At 52.6% G+C, this 15,758-nt stretch overlaps 1 protein-coding gene across 1 annotated transcript in view; it reads right to left on the bottom strand.

Moving 5' to 3' along the window:
* ABCA13 (ATP binding cassette subfamily A member 13) overlaps positions 1-15,758 on the bottom strand; it is a 210,510-nt gene that overhangs the window by 2,048 nt on the left and 192,704 nt on the right. Inside the window, 2 exon segments of the mRNA XM_040964495.1 lie at positions 171-276; positions 12,755-12,847. Of these exon segments, the coding sequence (XP_040820429.1) occupies positions 171-276; positions 12,755-12,847 (199 nt within the window).

Below are 15,758 nucleotides of genomic sequence, written 5' to 3' on the forward strand. Positions count from 1 at the left end.
GTTCAGCTACCTGGCTGTGCAGGGTACAGAGGCCTGCCCATGCTTCTCCATGAGGCCAAGATTGCAAGCAAAATCACCAGACAGCACAGAATACAAACATGAGAAGACAGGAACATCTGTGAGGTCTTCTCAGCTGCCAACAAAGAAGCGATAAACAACATTAGCACTACCTTAAACTGGATTCCTGGGAAATGGAGTTTCAGGCAGTCAGAAACAGTGGTAGGCTGATGTGTGTCCTTATAAAGCCAAACTTTGACTACATAACCATCACCAAACCTGAGAATGAAATCAGACAGAAATATAATAGTTACTATTTGCATGTCTCTTGCATCGATCTAATCTGGGTGTGCTACAAGGCCATTCTACACACGCAAAAAAAAAAAAGGAAGAAAAGGAAGCAGCCAATCCAAACTGTGGAAAATGTTGGTTTCTTACACTAGCACATGCTGAAATTAATGGTAAGTCAATTCTACCATTTGCTGCCTATATGACAATTTATACTTACAATTTATATTGGCAATGTCAATTTATATTGACAGAAATACTGACTTAATTTTAAAAAATAATGATCAGCAAATCCTGGCATTGACACCAACTCCAGAACAGTGAAAAGGTAAAATGCAAATGCGAAAGCCCAGTGCCGAGTTAGTCAGAAGCTGGGCTGCAGACAGCCCAGAAAGCACAATCACTGGTCTCTTTGCTCCAAAGTCTGTAAATGGTAAGACAGGGCCAGGCAGAGATGGAAGGAGTGCATGAGGAGCCCAGCCAGGCACTGTCTTGTCTGCTACAGAAAATGACTCTCATGGGCTTCAGTCCAGTCTGGGTGGACAGTCCTACAACTCCAAAGAAGTCTCCAGCCACAAGGCACGATTCCTAACGTCAGAGGGTCAGAGATGGCTTTCCGTGACTGATACCGTAGAACCAACAGGATGTTCTGCCCTTGTCTAGTGCCGCTCATAGTGCACAGATGTAGGTGGAGTCCCACGTATGGCCAAGCAACCACTGCAGGGGTAATACCCAAGCACAACCTCAAATACCAGTCTCCCAGAATGCCTGGATTTGCTGCTGAATCCCACGAAGCCAGCATGGTTTCAAACCATATTAGTGTCTTAGAAAACATCTGTGAAATAAAAAGTACCCAACCTGGGAACATACTAAGAGCATGGACATGTGTTTTGTTTATGAATGTATCTGTTCTGATTCAGCAGCCTAGCACCTGGTGCTAACACCAAGAAGCACTGGTTTAATGAGCAAAGGAATGAACCAATGGCATGCCCAGTGCTATGGATCACAATTCGTTTAGAAAACATGGGTGGGAAAAGGCGTGCTATATATGAGCAGAATTTCAAGTGAGACTGGTATTAACACATTTACGCGGGATCATTCTTGGACTCCAAGGGCTGCAGACAGAAGCCCCAAATGACATGAGTTTGTGCTGGCGACAAGGACCACACGGTGAGCATCCTTGGAATTCCTCACTCTGGGGTTCTGTTTTTCCATCTGCTGTTTGGCCTTCAAGTTGTCAGATGTTGTTGCCCCACGGCTATGCATATCCCAAAAGCCTCCATCAATTCAGGTTGATGTCTGTCAGTCTCACCTGGCTGAAATGCTACCAAGGACCTCAATGAAACACATCTTAAGAAGAGTGGGCACTTGATTCAGCAGTTGAGAGGCACCTGTCCCTTACTGCATGACCTGGGTTTGAGTTCAACAGCTACATCCTCACCACCTGTGTAGATCTAGCTCCTGGCTCTGCCCTGCTTCTCAAGCTCAGAAGAACAGCCCAAAAAAGGTTCAATAGCTACATGCTCACCACCTGAGAACTGGCCTGCACCCTGGCTCCACTCTGCTTCTCGAGCCTACAGAGACACATCTCCCTGAAATCTATTTCAGAGCAGCAGGTGCACATGCAGGGGCCATTCCTCTGCCCCTCAGGGGCTCCTGCCAGAAGCTGCCTCTCATCTTCACCAGATCTTCCATAAGGTTGTGAGTGCCCATCTTCCTGGGCTCAGCAATGTGTCCTGAGGTATAGGGCTTTGAGGATGGACATCGTCCATCCTGATGACATGTCTGTGCTGGGTCTGCACAGGCTGGGTGTGGATCACTGCCCCCCATCATGAGATGTGTGACCCCGAAAAGCCAGGCAGTTTCTCCCCTCCCTTGTCTCCTATGGGACATGAGCTACTCACAAAGCTGCTGATGGCTGGCCGCATTAATCCTTGTAAATAACTTGAAACAGAACCGCATCTGACACATGTAAAACACGTAGCAGATAAGTGGAGAGCTTGGCTCTGTGTCGGATGCGAGCACAACGCTCTATGTGGCGTGAAGAAGCTCATGACGTGGAAGCTTTGGATGAGAGTAAATGAAAACGCCACGTACGAACAAGAGGACGGAGGGCAGCGAGTGTGGGTGACTTCCCACCCTCAGCGTAGCAGGTAACTACTATCCAGGTATTGGGCTGGTGATGTTGGAAAACTCCATGATAAATTCTGTAATTGTCTAATCCATTCTCTAGAAGCATATGTAGATGTAAATGCATATCAGGATTCAGTTTACTTTGACTAAATAAGAAATTTCCAGCTCCTATAAAGAATCTGAATTGTGCGAAAAGAAAATTATCCAATTTTTTTTTAAAAATTGCCCCCTGCAACTCTTGAGAAGACATTCCTGAATTATACTGGCAGATCTCTCAAGATCTCTTTGAAGCAGTCAGTAAGCCTTGTGGATACAGAATTATGAGAGCATCGCACCTCCAGTAATTAAGGGGATGTTTGCAGATTGTTAACTCCATTTATGACGCAAGCATCTAATCTATATTAGCTCTGCTTCCTTATTTCTGCTTCTAACCTACAGTTTTTGTCAATGATCTAAACTCCCTGAGGGATTTATTTGATTCCTGCATCTTTCACAGAACAAAGGCTTTGGAACAGCTGTGGCATCCTTTGCTTACACTTCTATTCATTGATTGAACATTTCTACTTAATCCATTAAGTCCACATGATTTGCACTGCCTGTGACTACTAAAGATAAGCAAACAGCATTATGGGACAGAGACGGTACTCATGGGGAACGTCTGCCCATGCGTGAAGCACAACGCTCTTCTCTCAGTGTTTCCAGTGATCAGTGCTAACCACAGAGGCAAGTACAAGGTAGATGCCAAGTGGAATACCAAACGCCTCGCGTTCTGAAAGCCATTCCCTCGTGGACCACGGCCAAGGCAGCTAGTAGAGCAGCTGAGGGGCCCAGGCCTCAGAAGGAGCCTCTGTGTCTTTGCCGTCCTTGGCTGGGGACACACTTACTCCGGTCCTTCCTCTAGAGCTAAAAGTCAGACAATGAACAAATAGGTGTATTTTGTCCTCAGCCGGTAAAGGCGCCTCTACAAAGAATTCTAATCTTGGGAAGGACCTAGCAATGAGAAATTCTAAATTGCACATGCAGTTCAACACTGACTAGAGAAAATATGCATCTAAAAGAAGTCCGACTCAGGCAGCACTTCAGAATACTATCTGAACAAAAGGGAAGAATAGTATGCGGGTTTCCTCTCGTGCTCTTCTGAATTCTAAGCATGCGCACCGTGGTGCCTGATGAGCACGAGCTCCTAAAAGAGAGACAGCAGCCGTTGACAGCTCCCGCTCCACAATCACACTGCAGTTTCTGACATGTGACACGTCCTTCCTGGCGTAGAGGCTAAGCTTGGACTTTAGAAATAATATTTGTAAAGCATAAACAGTTTTAGAAAATGTCTATGCATGCAAGACCTACTTCCATGCTCTGTATCCTAAAGAATCCATACATCTGCTTGTGCGTGTGCACAATTGTGCACGCACACATGAGTGAGGCCAGAGAGAAGAGGGGATCAGGTCCCCTGAGGCCCAGAGCCCTCCAATGCCCCTCTCCTGTCCCATCACACCATGCCCAGTCCTCAGGGACCAACACCTCCTCAGTGCTCCGCCCAGTGTGAGGTGTACCTGTCTTCAGGGTATGTAAGGAAAAGTGGGGGGCACCAAGGAGGGAGGGTGTCTGAGGGTTGGGGAGAACAGACACTTATGCTTGAGCCCCTGATGTGAGCTGGCGTCTCTGTACTGCAAACATCTTCCTTGATGTCCCAGTCCCAAAGTGACCCTGCTGGAGAACGAAGGGGACCAGGAGACAGCGGCGATGGCATGACTTATGCCTGGCGCCTGCTGCAGGGGAGACACCGAGCACACATGCCCTGTGAGTCCCCAGCAGTCTCACACCATTGCCTCTGCCACCACTGTACAGGCAAGGACCAGAATCTCCCAGTAGCAAGGGAGCATGAGCAGCACACACAGTGCAGAGAGGAGTGAGGAGACACCACTGCCACACTGCACAGCTGCTCCTGAGCTCCGGCTGCCAGCAGGACCACATGGAAATGGTGATGGCCACGCACTCCTATCCTCATGTCCACCTCAGCCTTCTGTGTTACACAGTCCATGTGCCAGTGAGAGCAGCGGTGCCTCCTCACTGCAGCACTCAACGCTGCAGACCCCAGAGAGGCTGGGACTTTCTTCTCCCACCCTACGAGGTGGAGTCTGGACCCAGGAGGTTCATTCTCTCCAGCGCTACTGCCTTTATCATTTCGTCTTCCGTTAAAACTTTCTAATCATTGCATATGCAAATCTGGATGACTGTGGGGATTATAGAGCCAAGGTTATTAACATAAAGAGATTCTCTGACAATCAAGAGAAAAAGAGGGGGGAAGCTTTCAGCAGCTGGCACCAGCGGAAAGACATTGTCTTTGAAAAAAGCCTTGATAAGCTGTGACTTTAGGGAAAACAGCAGACAAATGGGAGGTGGACGGGGCTTTGCAGGAGGAAGCCTGAGCCACATCAGCAGCCTGGGCCTCTGCAGCTCTCCCTTTCCCTGGCTTGGGCTGGCCTTTCCTTAGGAGGCTCCACCTATCAGCCCCAACATGAAAGCATGAGCGCCTGCTGCAAAAGAATGAAACAGGTCCCTGTGTCACACAAGGTCAATACCAAACATCACCCAAGGCAATTCAAACACATCGATACAAGTTTGATGCTAAGATGTAAGAATCTCTAGAAGAAAACGCAGAAGGAAATCTGCATGACCACAGATTGGGCAGCGGTGACTTGAATGGGATACCGGAACAGCAATACAACAGTAGGTTGTTGGGCTTGGTTTACGAAGATAGAACCAAAATATCAAAAGACAACTCACAGATGGGAAAAAGTACATGAGGTGAGAAATTCACAGTCTAAAAAGCCAGGCAGTCCAGGATAAAGAGACAAAGGGGGCAGCTCTGCGGCATAACCTCTGGAACGCTGACATCCTAGGCAGCGCCAGATTGGAGCCTGGCTGCTCCACTTCTGACCCAGCTTGCTGCTAATGTGCCTGGGAGGGCAATGGGGTCCCTGCACCCTCCTACAAGATCCAGAAGAAGCTCCTGGTTCCTGGCTTCAGCCTAGCACTCCCTCCCAGGGAGGGAGTCAGTGGATGGAAGATCCGTTCTCTCTCCCTCCAACTCTTCCTTTCAGATAAATAAACAGACCTCCAAGAATGTCTTCATCAAGAAAGAAAAACAAGTGCCAATAAACACTTGTTCAGCATCAACAGTCTACAGAAGATGCAAATCGAATCGCACAACGCTTTCCCTGCACACGCACAAGGGCAGATAATGTGAGAATCCGGAAGATGACAAGCAGTAGGAGGAAGCAGCAAAGTCAGACCCTCACACAGGAGTGTCAGATCGAGCAGCTCACCTGGAAGATGCCCTGTCATCGCTTGGGGTGGTTAAACACAGACCCTGACACGACCCAGCTGCCTCACTCCAGCTCTACCCGAGGGCAGGGCAGGACGCACCCCTGCAGTCTTATATGTAACTGCTTACAGCAAATGATGCCTAGTGGCTAAATATCCATGAAGGGACACACGCCCTTTTCTTCAGGACCTGGTAACTTGACTGAGCCAAAGGGGCATCAGCAAGCAAGAAGGACCAGAGGATTGTACCATCCTGGCGCATCCTGGCCTGTCCATTTCAGGGTCTGGGAGGACAAGAAGGTGATGGACAGGCTGCCGCAGCCTCCCCCCTCCTGGGCAGCCTGTTCCTGCCAGACTCTACAGGTTCCCAAGGGGGAGCAGCTGCCAGTTATAAGTCACCTCGTGTTCACCAACTTCTTGGCATTTTTATCACATAATCCGATGTAGAAAGTCAACCACAGGTCACATTTAAAACACTGTGTTGTGGCCCAGCGAGTTAAGCTGCAGCTTAAGACACTGGCATCCATACAGGTACTGACTGACTCAAGACTGCTCCATTTGCATGCAGCTCCTTGCTGGTGGCCTGGTTCAGCAGTGCATGGGCGCCTGTACCCGTGTGGCAGCTGCAGGCTCCAGGCTCCAGGCTGCAGCCCTGGCCACTCTGCCACTTGGGGAGTGGATGAGAGCAGGGAAGCTCACTCAGGCACTCTGTCTCGGACTCTGCCTTTCAAATAGAAAAATCGTTGAAGACAATTCTATACTAGAACAAAGGCAAACTTGGAAGGGTCTGGCATATTCCTGGAACACACATGCTCATGTCCAAGTAAATGTCGCCTGATTGACCCCAAGTGAGCGAACCTCCCACACGGATTCCCGAGGCCTTTGAAGCACACAGTGCCTTGGCTGCAGTGTCCTGCTGTGCTCCGGGGTCCCCTTCAACACGCTAGGGGGGAGCGCGGCTCTGAGCCTCTCAGCTGCCGGTTCAGCACTGTGCACTGCATACTGCTCCTCAGCCAGCTGCCGTGCATCCATCCTGGCTGAACCTGGCTTGCCCACGGAGGGGAAGGTGGCAGCAGAAGGCTGCCAAGGCCACGGTGCAATCAGGCCTGTGTCGCACACCTGCCAGTCTCTGTTCCCGCAGACGTTGAAGGAGCTGTCCCAAGTGTCAGGTCCCCCCTCAGAGAATCACTCCACTGGGCTGTGGAAAACAACAAACAGACGGATGTCGTTCTGCATGCCACAGGGACCGTTAGTCAGGGCAGACTCACCTAGGAGCAAGAGATGGCCCCCAGACAGCACGGATATGAGATATTAAACTCTCGAGTTGAGCAGCCGGGGCACACAAAACCCCCTAAGCCCCAGTTAAGCACACTGTTCCACAGGGCTCCATTGCCAAGGCTGCCTCGTGGCCCAGGGTGGCTGCTTTGTCTAACCATCACACATGCATTCAAGAAGCAAGGAAGGCCAAGAGAGCTCTCCGTGGCGCTCCCTGCAAGGCCCTGCAGCTGTGGCACTCTTCCTGGTTCTCTGGGCACATCCAGCGGCAGTGACGGCTGAGGGGGCTCTGGCTTCCGGGGCTACAGGGAGTGTCAGCTGAGACGGCACAGCAGCATGCTGGGAAAGAAGCCTGGAGCCAACACTGCTCTCAGTGGAAAGCCTGGGCTTCAGGCCAACTCCTGACTCCTGCAGCTTCAGTTTCCCGTAGGGAAGCAGGCAAGACACTTGTTGTGTGTCTGGGATGGAAGGACGCAGCACACAGGAAGCATGTTGCTAAAGGTCTGTGTTTGTGATGATGACAATGAAGGCAGTGGCCCGGGGAAAGGGGCAGCTCAGGGTCCAGCGGTGCCACCACGCCTTGGTGTCACAGAGCAGCCACCAGCACCTGGAGGGCTCCTTGCACACTGCCCTCACATGACTGGCACACAGGCGGACCCTCCACTGCCTTCTTCATCCCCAATGACCCCATGATCCCAGGACCCTCCCAGCCCCTCCCGGCATCCTCTCTCAGCTGACGTCACTCACTCCCATGTCCCACACTAGCAGTCCCCCATCTCCTGAGGCCGACCTGGGCCTGCACAGCTCCCTGGCCTCCTGCATGCTCTGGACTCCCTTTCCCTTCCAGCCACAGGGCAGAGGCGGCCGTCTCCACAGCTGTGTCCCCGGGTCACTGCTTCCCTTAGCGTTCAACTCCAGAACTTCAACCTCCCATCTCTGATGCCAAAGTACCAGGTGCACCCAGGGAACGCACCGCACCCCACAGCAGTCACGAGCGCCACCTGGTGGTGGGTGCCCAGGCCTCGTGCCAGCTCAGCAGGATCCTTGCACAGGACTCCAGGTTGGCCCTTTCCCTGAAACAGCTCCGGCCGGCCTTCTTTCTGCCCCAGCACGCGTGACGTCTTCTCACTGCACTTCTCATCTTTCTCCCCTCGCATCTGACTTGTATGTGTCACCCAGGACTTCCAGGGCTCGTGCCCGATTCACCTCGCAACTCACCCTCCTTGAGCGCACAGCATGTCTGCTGCTCCAAGCCCAGCCGTGGCCCACAGCACTCACAGTCGTGAGGGACACTGACTCGTGGCCTGCCTCTGCCTCCAACACCACGCAGTGGGTTTACTGAGGCCGCCGGGGTCACAGCGTGACCCTGAGTTCCCACGTGAAAATGCCTCCCACACCCTGCCTCCCATTGCCACGCACAGCAGCCCTCTGCTCGGCCCGGAAGGAAATGACAGACAGTTCTGGGTGACACACTCCTGAACCGAACCTCCCAGACCAGACACCGAGACACCGGGGCGAGGAGACAGGCCAGTCACCGGCCCCCAGGTGACGATGCAAGGGCACCAGCCTGGGCACAAACACGCTGAGCAGACAGGGCTCGGCTTACATCCCTCTCCACTGAGCCCCCAGCGGCAGAGGGAGTGACCTCGGCGTTAGCCGCAGTTGTTAACTTCCATGTTTAAAACAGAACAACACAGCCAGGCCTGCCCACGACAGGAGGCACCTCGGGGACTGCCTTCTGTCAGCGTTTCCCCAGTCGTGGATACGGCATCAACTATCTGATTATTGGCCTCCTTTTCAACTTTTTAAAAAAGATTTATTTTATTTTTATTGGAAAGTCAGATATACAGAGAGGAGGAGAGACATAGAGGAAGATCTTCCTTCCAATGATTCACTTGCCAAGTGGCCACAACAGCCAGTGCTGAACCGATCCGAAGCCAGGAGCCTGGAGCCTCTCCCAGGTCTCCTAAACAGGTGCAGGTTCCCAACACTTTGGGCCAGCCTCAACTGCTTTCCCAGGCCACAAGCAGGGAGCTAGATGGGAAGCAAGGCCGCCAGGATTAGAACTGGCGCCCCAAAGGGTTCCTGGCCTGTGCAAGGTGAGGACTTCAACTGCTAGGCTACCACATCAGGCCCTTAGCCTCCTTTTAAGGGAGTCCTTTTGTTAAGGGATGATGCAATCTTCACCCAGACTGTTATGTTTACGGTGATTTTTATGCAAGCGGTGAATCAGAGTGGTCACACTGCAACAGAGGTTGTCACATGAGGTGACAGATTCATTTGCAAGTGCCGAGACAGTTGTAACTCCGGAGCTCATGCATCATTACGTTTCTGTTCACGTTACAAGAACTCTACCAGAGGATTCTCCAATCTCCTTCCCGAGGCTCCAGTGACATGGCTGCAGGGCGCGGCGACAACACATCTGTGCACAGTTCCATCTAAAGTTCTCATGTCCGGTGAGACATGAGGATTTCTGTTCAAACATCCCAAAAATCTGCTGAAGCTTTGAATCGGCCTCCCTCCACCCTCCCAGCCTCAGGACAGCCTCGGCCCCATTACACACACACGCCAGGACAGCCTCGGCCCCGTCTCACACACACACACACACACACACACACACACACTGGGCTCTGACGCTCCATGTGCCCTCCCTGGGAGAATCATCTGCCCCACCCACTGCCCCCTGTACACTGCTTGTCAATGTGCCTACAGTGCCTAGCTGGCAAGGCAGCACCACGGCGCCCAGGGAGGGCTCCTGCTGTGACACACAGAGGCCACAGAGCCCTCAGGACAGGACAGCATGCTGGGCCCCAGGACACGAGCTCTGAGGTGGCTCAGGCTCAACTTGGATTATCTCTCTGCCTCCTCCCTCCGTCTCTCCCTTCCTCCCCGTCTCCTTCCCTTCTTTCCCTCTCACTCAGGCAAGCACACACAGGCTACACAAAGGCTTATTCCATACCACAGTCCAGCATGGAAGGCCTGGTCCCTGAGCTCACGCTGCCCACCCTAACAACCACAGCTGGAGAAGAGCGCAGCCAGGAGAGAGAGCTGGACGCCAGGCAGCCCGTTGAATGTCCACTTTTCCATCTTCCTCAGGACAGAAACCTGAGTGTTTATTACAGAAATGATTCCAACCAGACAGAAACAGCCTCATTTCCGTCCTTGTCAGCTCTGTTGGTGCCCATGTTTGCCGGCTGATGGCTCAGATAAGAGACACGATGAGCTCAGCCCGCAGGCCCTGACTTCCACACCCCATGTCCTGCACAGTCACCTGCTGCTGGCGCCTGCTCAGCGCTCCCTGCCACAATGGCTGGCACGTGGCCTCCAAAGTGTCAGGAACGTACACACTGAGGCCCTGAAACATGCTTTTCAGTACAACTCCATCACTTCACAGTGTGTGCGATGCATAGTGCAAAGATGCCAGGGCAGATGAGGGGTCTCCCGAGCCAGAGCCCCTGCCCTCCTCTGCACACAGCCCCATTGCTGCCTCTGGCTGGCAGGACACATTGGCCCCACGCCATGGCTCCACCAGCTCCACTGGCTCATGGGAAGTGGGTGTCACACTCACGACTCATGTTCTCCATCTGAGGCCTGTTCACACTGGCGGGGCTGCCCCTGCCACCACTGGCCGGGTCTCAGAAGAGGCAGGTGCCCACAAGGGACACACAATGACCCCTCCCCGTGCCTCTCAGCCCCTCTGGGCCTGACACAGCCCAGAGTGGAGGAATCAGTGACTGAGGGCTGCCTCTGGTCCTGTGGTTATCCAAGCCTACTGCTGGGCTGTGCCCACTCCCCCAGGCAGGCAGGCCCTGCTGGCACCCTTCAGCTCTCCAGGCTGCGGAGTGCCCCATGCTCATTGGCACCGATTCCTCTCTGAGGAAATGCTTGCCCTCTGAGGGCTCTCAGTTCCTGGCCTCCCTGCCCGGCCTGATCCTCCAGCTTCCCCCATCCCACTGCCTACCGCACTCCTGCAGGGTCCCTGTGCACAGCATGGGATGACTCAGCTCCCACTCAAACGCACATACTGGACTACAGCGAATGCTAAAATGCCTTGTGCTGGGTTCTGTCCTCTGGGCTTTCGCAGTGGGGGGTCATGTCACATTCACGTCCCATCATGTCACAGCCACGTCATAGCAGGGGAGATGGGACAGCCAGCCCATGAAGCCTGATCCTCTCTCCCCGCTCTCTGCAGGAGTCCAGCACTGTCAGCACACAACACTCAGGATCCCCTACAAAGTCTGTGTCTGCTGAACATCTAGGATCAGCAGTCAGAGTCACAAGCCGGGGCGGCGTCATTAAGACCACAGGCAGTGACGCGTGCTGTGTTAACACAAGAGTGCCAAGTTAGGGACAAAAGTGAAGTAGGAGTTGGCCATGCCCAGCACACTGTGGTGTCCCAGGACAGAGGTGCTGGAGACCGTGGGGACAGAGAGGGTCACAGGAAGGCAGTGTGGAGAGGAGGGAGGGGAGCTACCCCACAGCCTCCCCTCCCTGTCAGGGGTCTCCACTCCACAAGGAGGGAGACGGCCACCACAATGGCGACTCCCGGGTTCAGTGCCCCAAGACTCTATTCCACACCTACCCTTGAATGCATCTACTTGCATGTTATGGAATTGCCTATAGCTGGATGCATACTTAACCTGGGTTTATTTGTCACAGGAGAATGAAAAGACGCAGATCATTCTAAAAAGCGTGAGCTCTACTGTTTCCCTGAAGACCCTATCAGGCATTTCTGCTTAATAAAGTGTCATTTTTCATGCTCACTGACAACTCAGCTTCAAACCATGGATTGCGTCTCAGGACCAGGAGCACGCAGAGCCTGGGCAGAGCAGCCTGCATCAGCTGGAGGACTGCTGTTCCAGGGACTTCGGTGTGCCCACCCCTGGGGCCCACCTAGTGAACCTCAGGACAGGCAGCAGTTAAACCCAGACCTGCGCACCCGAGCACGGGGCAGGAGCTGTGAAACCCCACGTGCACAAGCAGGGAGCTACTCCCTTCCTCATGACCGTGCACACTGAGGACAGGCAGACCATCCGGAGAACAGTCCCCAGCAGGTGCCCCTGGGGTAGCAAACAGCAGCGGGCCTGGCAGCCCAACAGCACTGACCTAACGCATCACCTGACTCCTAAGAAAACAAGGTGTTTGTACTCTATGTGTATGCCATCAGCCACCTCTGTCAGCTTAAAATCACTGGCAACTGAATAGAAGAGATATTGATCTCTGTAAATTAGTAAGTGCCTCTAAAAATAACAGGTTCCACAGCAGTTAAGGAAAAGCAGTCAATCGTTCAGATTGGGGGTGGATGGCACGCCATTGGGCCCTGGTCACAGCTGACTGCAACCCAGGCATGCCATCCAGCCCTGGTCACAGCTGACTGCAGCCCCGGCACGCCATCGGACCCTGGTCACAGCTGACTGCAACCCTGGCACGCCACCGGGCCCTGGTCACAGCTGACTGCAGCCCTGTCATGCCTTCCGGCCCTGGTCACAGCTGACTGTAGCCCTGGCACGCCATCGGGCCCTGGTCACAGCTGACTGTAGCCCTGGCACGCCATCGGGCCCTGGTCACAGCTGACTGTAGCCCTGGCACACCATCGGGCCCTGGTCACAGCTGACTGCAGCCCTGGCATGCCATCGGGCCCTGGTCACAGCTGACTGCAGCCCTGGCATGCCATCGGGCCCTGGTCACAGCTGGCTCCGTGGGAAACGCGTAAAGCAGCAGACGCTGGCCCTACCTGTTGTTGATGTGCTGAGGAGACCCCAGGCACCTGAAGCTGCCGCCGACCATCACAGCCAGCCTGGTGCACAGAGCTTCACATTCCTCCATGCTGGGGAAGGGAAAGAAGAGCCAGTGAGTGCCCACCCAGCCAGGGCTGCAAGTCAAACCCCAGACAGATGCTCCCTGGGCAAGCCACAGGGTCCTTCCCATGCAACTTCACAACTTCAATACCATCCTCTCCCAGTCGTTGATTACAATTAGCCAACGCCTGTTAGCATTGCTGCATACCAGAGAGACCAGTTACAAATTAGAGAGGAGACAATCACTGGATAGTTATAAAAAAACACAAAATAGGAATCCTAATAAAAGAGCAGGCATTTTCTGGGAAGAAACATTAAGTTTTACTATTGTCACCTTGGAATACATGAAGTCTTGATTTAGTGAAAGAAAACATGAAATCATGCTTATTTTTTAAATTAAATTTCCATAATTTTAAAAATCAGTGAAGTAGTTCTGTGACATTAGTGCAAACATAAAACACAACATTAACATAAAATACAAGTGCGTTGGTTATATATGAAATAGCTCCAAGTTATGTTTTAATATAGTATTTGTAAAAAGCAACACTAAGATTGTTACTTTCATACTTAGTTATAATTTACAATTTAATATAATATAAAATGTAATAAAGAGTTGTAATATATAATTATATTGCTATAATTATATAAGTTGTAAATTATTCTATGGATGTAGTGTAATACTATTAAAAGCATAGTTAACTGACTCCATGAGAAAATACAAAGTAACTGGGAGAGTGAAGACTTACTCCCCCCAAATTAACATTTATTATGCAGCTGAAGTGCCGAACATGGGGCGGGGAGAATGCTGGAGAATCATAGCGGCTCAGCAGAGGGCTGTGCTTCCAGCCTGGGGTGGGGGCTCAGCAGAGGGCTGTGTCTCCAGCCTGGAGTGCGGGCTTAGCAGAGGGCTGTGCTTCCAGCCTGGGGTGTGGGCTCAGCAGTGGGCTGTGCCTCCAGCCTGGGATGCGGGCTCAGCAGTGGGTTGTGCTTCCAGCCTGGGGTGTGGGCTCAGGCCTCCAGCCTGGAGTGCGGGCTCAGCAGAGGGTTGTGCTTCCAGCCTGGGGTGTGGGCTCAGCAGTGGGTTGTGCTTCCAGCCTGGAGTGCGGGCTCAGCAGTGGGTTGTGCTTCCAGCCTGGGGTGTGGGCTCAGCAGTGGGCTGTGCTTCCAGCCTGGGGTGGGGGCTCAGGCCTCCAGCCTGGGATGCGGGCTCAGCAGTGGGCTGTGCCTCCAGCCTGGAGTGTGGGCTCAGCAGAGGGCTGTGCCTCCAGCCTGGGGTGTGGGCTCAACAGTGGGTTGTGCCTCCAGCCTGGGGTGGGGGCTCAGCAGAGGGCTGTACCTCCAGCCTGGGGTGTGGGCTCAGCAGAGGGCTGTGTGGTGCTTCCAGCCTGGGGTGTGGGCTCAGCAGAGGGCTGTGTGGTGCTTCCAGCCTGGGGTGCTGAGGGTAGGAACACTGTCTCCTGGCTTAGCAGTGACAGAAAACACAAGAGAGATGCCTGCTTGCTCTGGCAGAACTGCAAACTTGTACATGCCAGTGGGGCAGGGCCTTCAGCCCGGCAGTTCCCACCCCAGAGCCCCGCCAGAGCTCCTGTTCTGACATGCCTTCACTTGTGGTTCCAGGTTGCAACCAGAGAGCACCTGGGAGGCAGCAGGTGACCATCCCATGCTGGGGTTCTTTCTCAAGAGAGCTGACCAACCCCCAGCTCCCTACCTGCTGCTTGGCCCAGCTTGATACAGACACTAGAAGAGAGCCACCCTTCTCTCCTCCCTTCTCCCTCTCTCTCCCGGCTCCTCACATCCTCTCCTGCATGTTAACATTCAGATTGGAGCAGGGACTCGTGGTTGGCACAGTGGTCAGGAAGCCACCTGATGCCTGCACACCATTCCAAGGTAGCCGAGTTGGAGTCTCCTCTGGCCCCTGTGCCTGGTTCCCGTTGTCATATTCCAGTCTTGGCCATCACAGACATCTAGGGAGTGCCTTGCTTCCCTATCTCCTTCTTATCTAAATATTTTCCAAACACAGAAAACTAGCATTTAGAAACTTGAACGCACATAATGAGTAGGAGTTGCTGCATTTATGATGAAGAATTCACGTATTAGCAAAACAAGATCAATTCGGTAGAAAGAAAAGAGGCTGAACAACATGTAAATACCATGCAAGTACCTGTTTGTGGCTAAGAAACAGCAACAGGGTTCAACTCCAAAATTAGTTATCATGTGCGCTTTGCACATTGTAGGAAAAGGTACTCAGCTGCATCCTTATTCCACGTGCAAACAATGAGTTTTCAAGTCAGAAAATACTCAGAGTTAAAAGCACTTTCTCAGGAATTCTAAAAAAGCCATTTCACATGTTGGTGACAGGAGGAAAAGCTGACATAAATTCTGAAAGCCAACTCCCAGGAGCCAGCCTCGGAGAGCACTGAAAACATGGACAAATGCAACAAGCTGTTTGTTCGTAGTAAAAATCCGGTCACAGGCAAACTCAGGACAACCAAAACTCATGCGAAAGAATGCGTCCTCACGGCCAGCAGCCACTGAAACAAGGCTCCCCAGAGTGGACCATGCACTAGGAAGGGATAACGACACAGCACTAGTAAAACGATGCATGTTAACAAAATCATACGTGCTGTGACAGACATCCTTACGAACTGAGAAGCGAAATCAAGGGTGGGCTTCCTTCCTTCTCATTCTGTTCTCTACAAGAAACACCTGCTGCTTCCAAGGCTGGGGACCCATCATGAAACATCCTGCCCTTCGTGCAGCGATGTTCCCAGCAGGACTACAGGACTCGGCATCCTTCACAGGCGACCAGTGAAGCAGACTTTGTTTATCGTGTTGATCTGGGTGCTGTGCTTTCTGCTTCCCTGAGCTGAGGTCCAGAGTGCTGGAAAGCCAGCATCCACCATGATGAGGACACCACAGGGACAATGTGAGCAGGACCCA

The sequence above is a fragment of the Ochotona curzoniae genome, unplaced genomic scaffold, assembly GCF_017591425.1.
Source record: "Ochotona curzoniae isolate NIBS_2020 unplaced genomic scaffold, NIBS_Ocur_1.0 scaffold_3835, whole genome shotgun sequence".
Lineage (NCBI taxonomy): Eukaryota > Metazoa > Chordata > Mammalia > Lagomorpha > Ochotonidae > Ochotona > Ochotona curzoniae.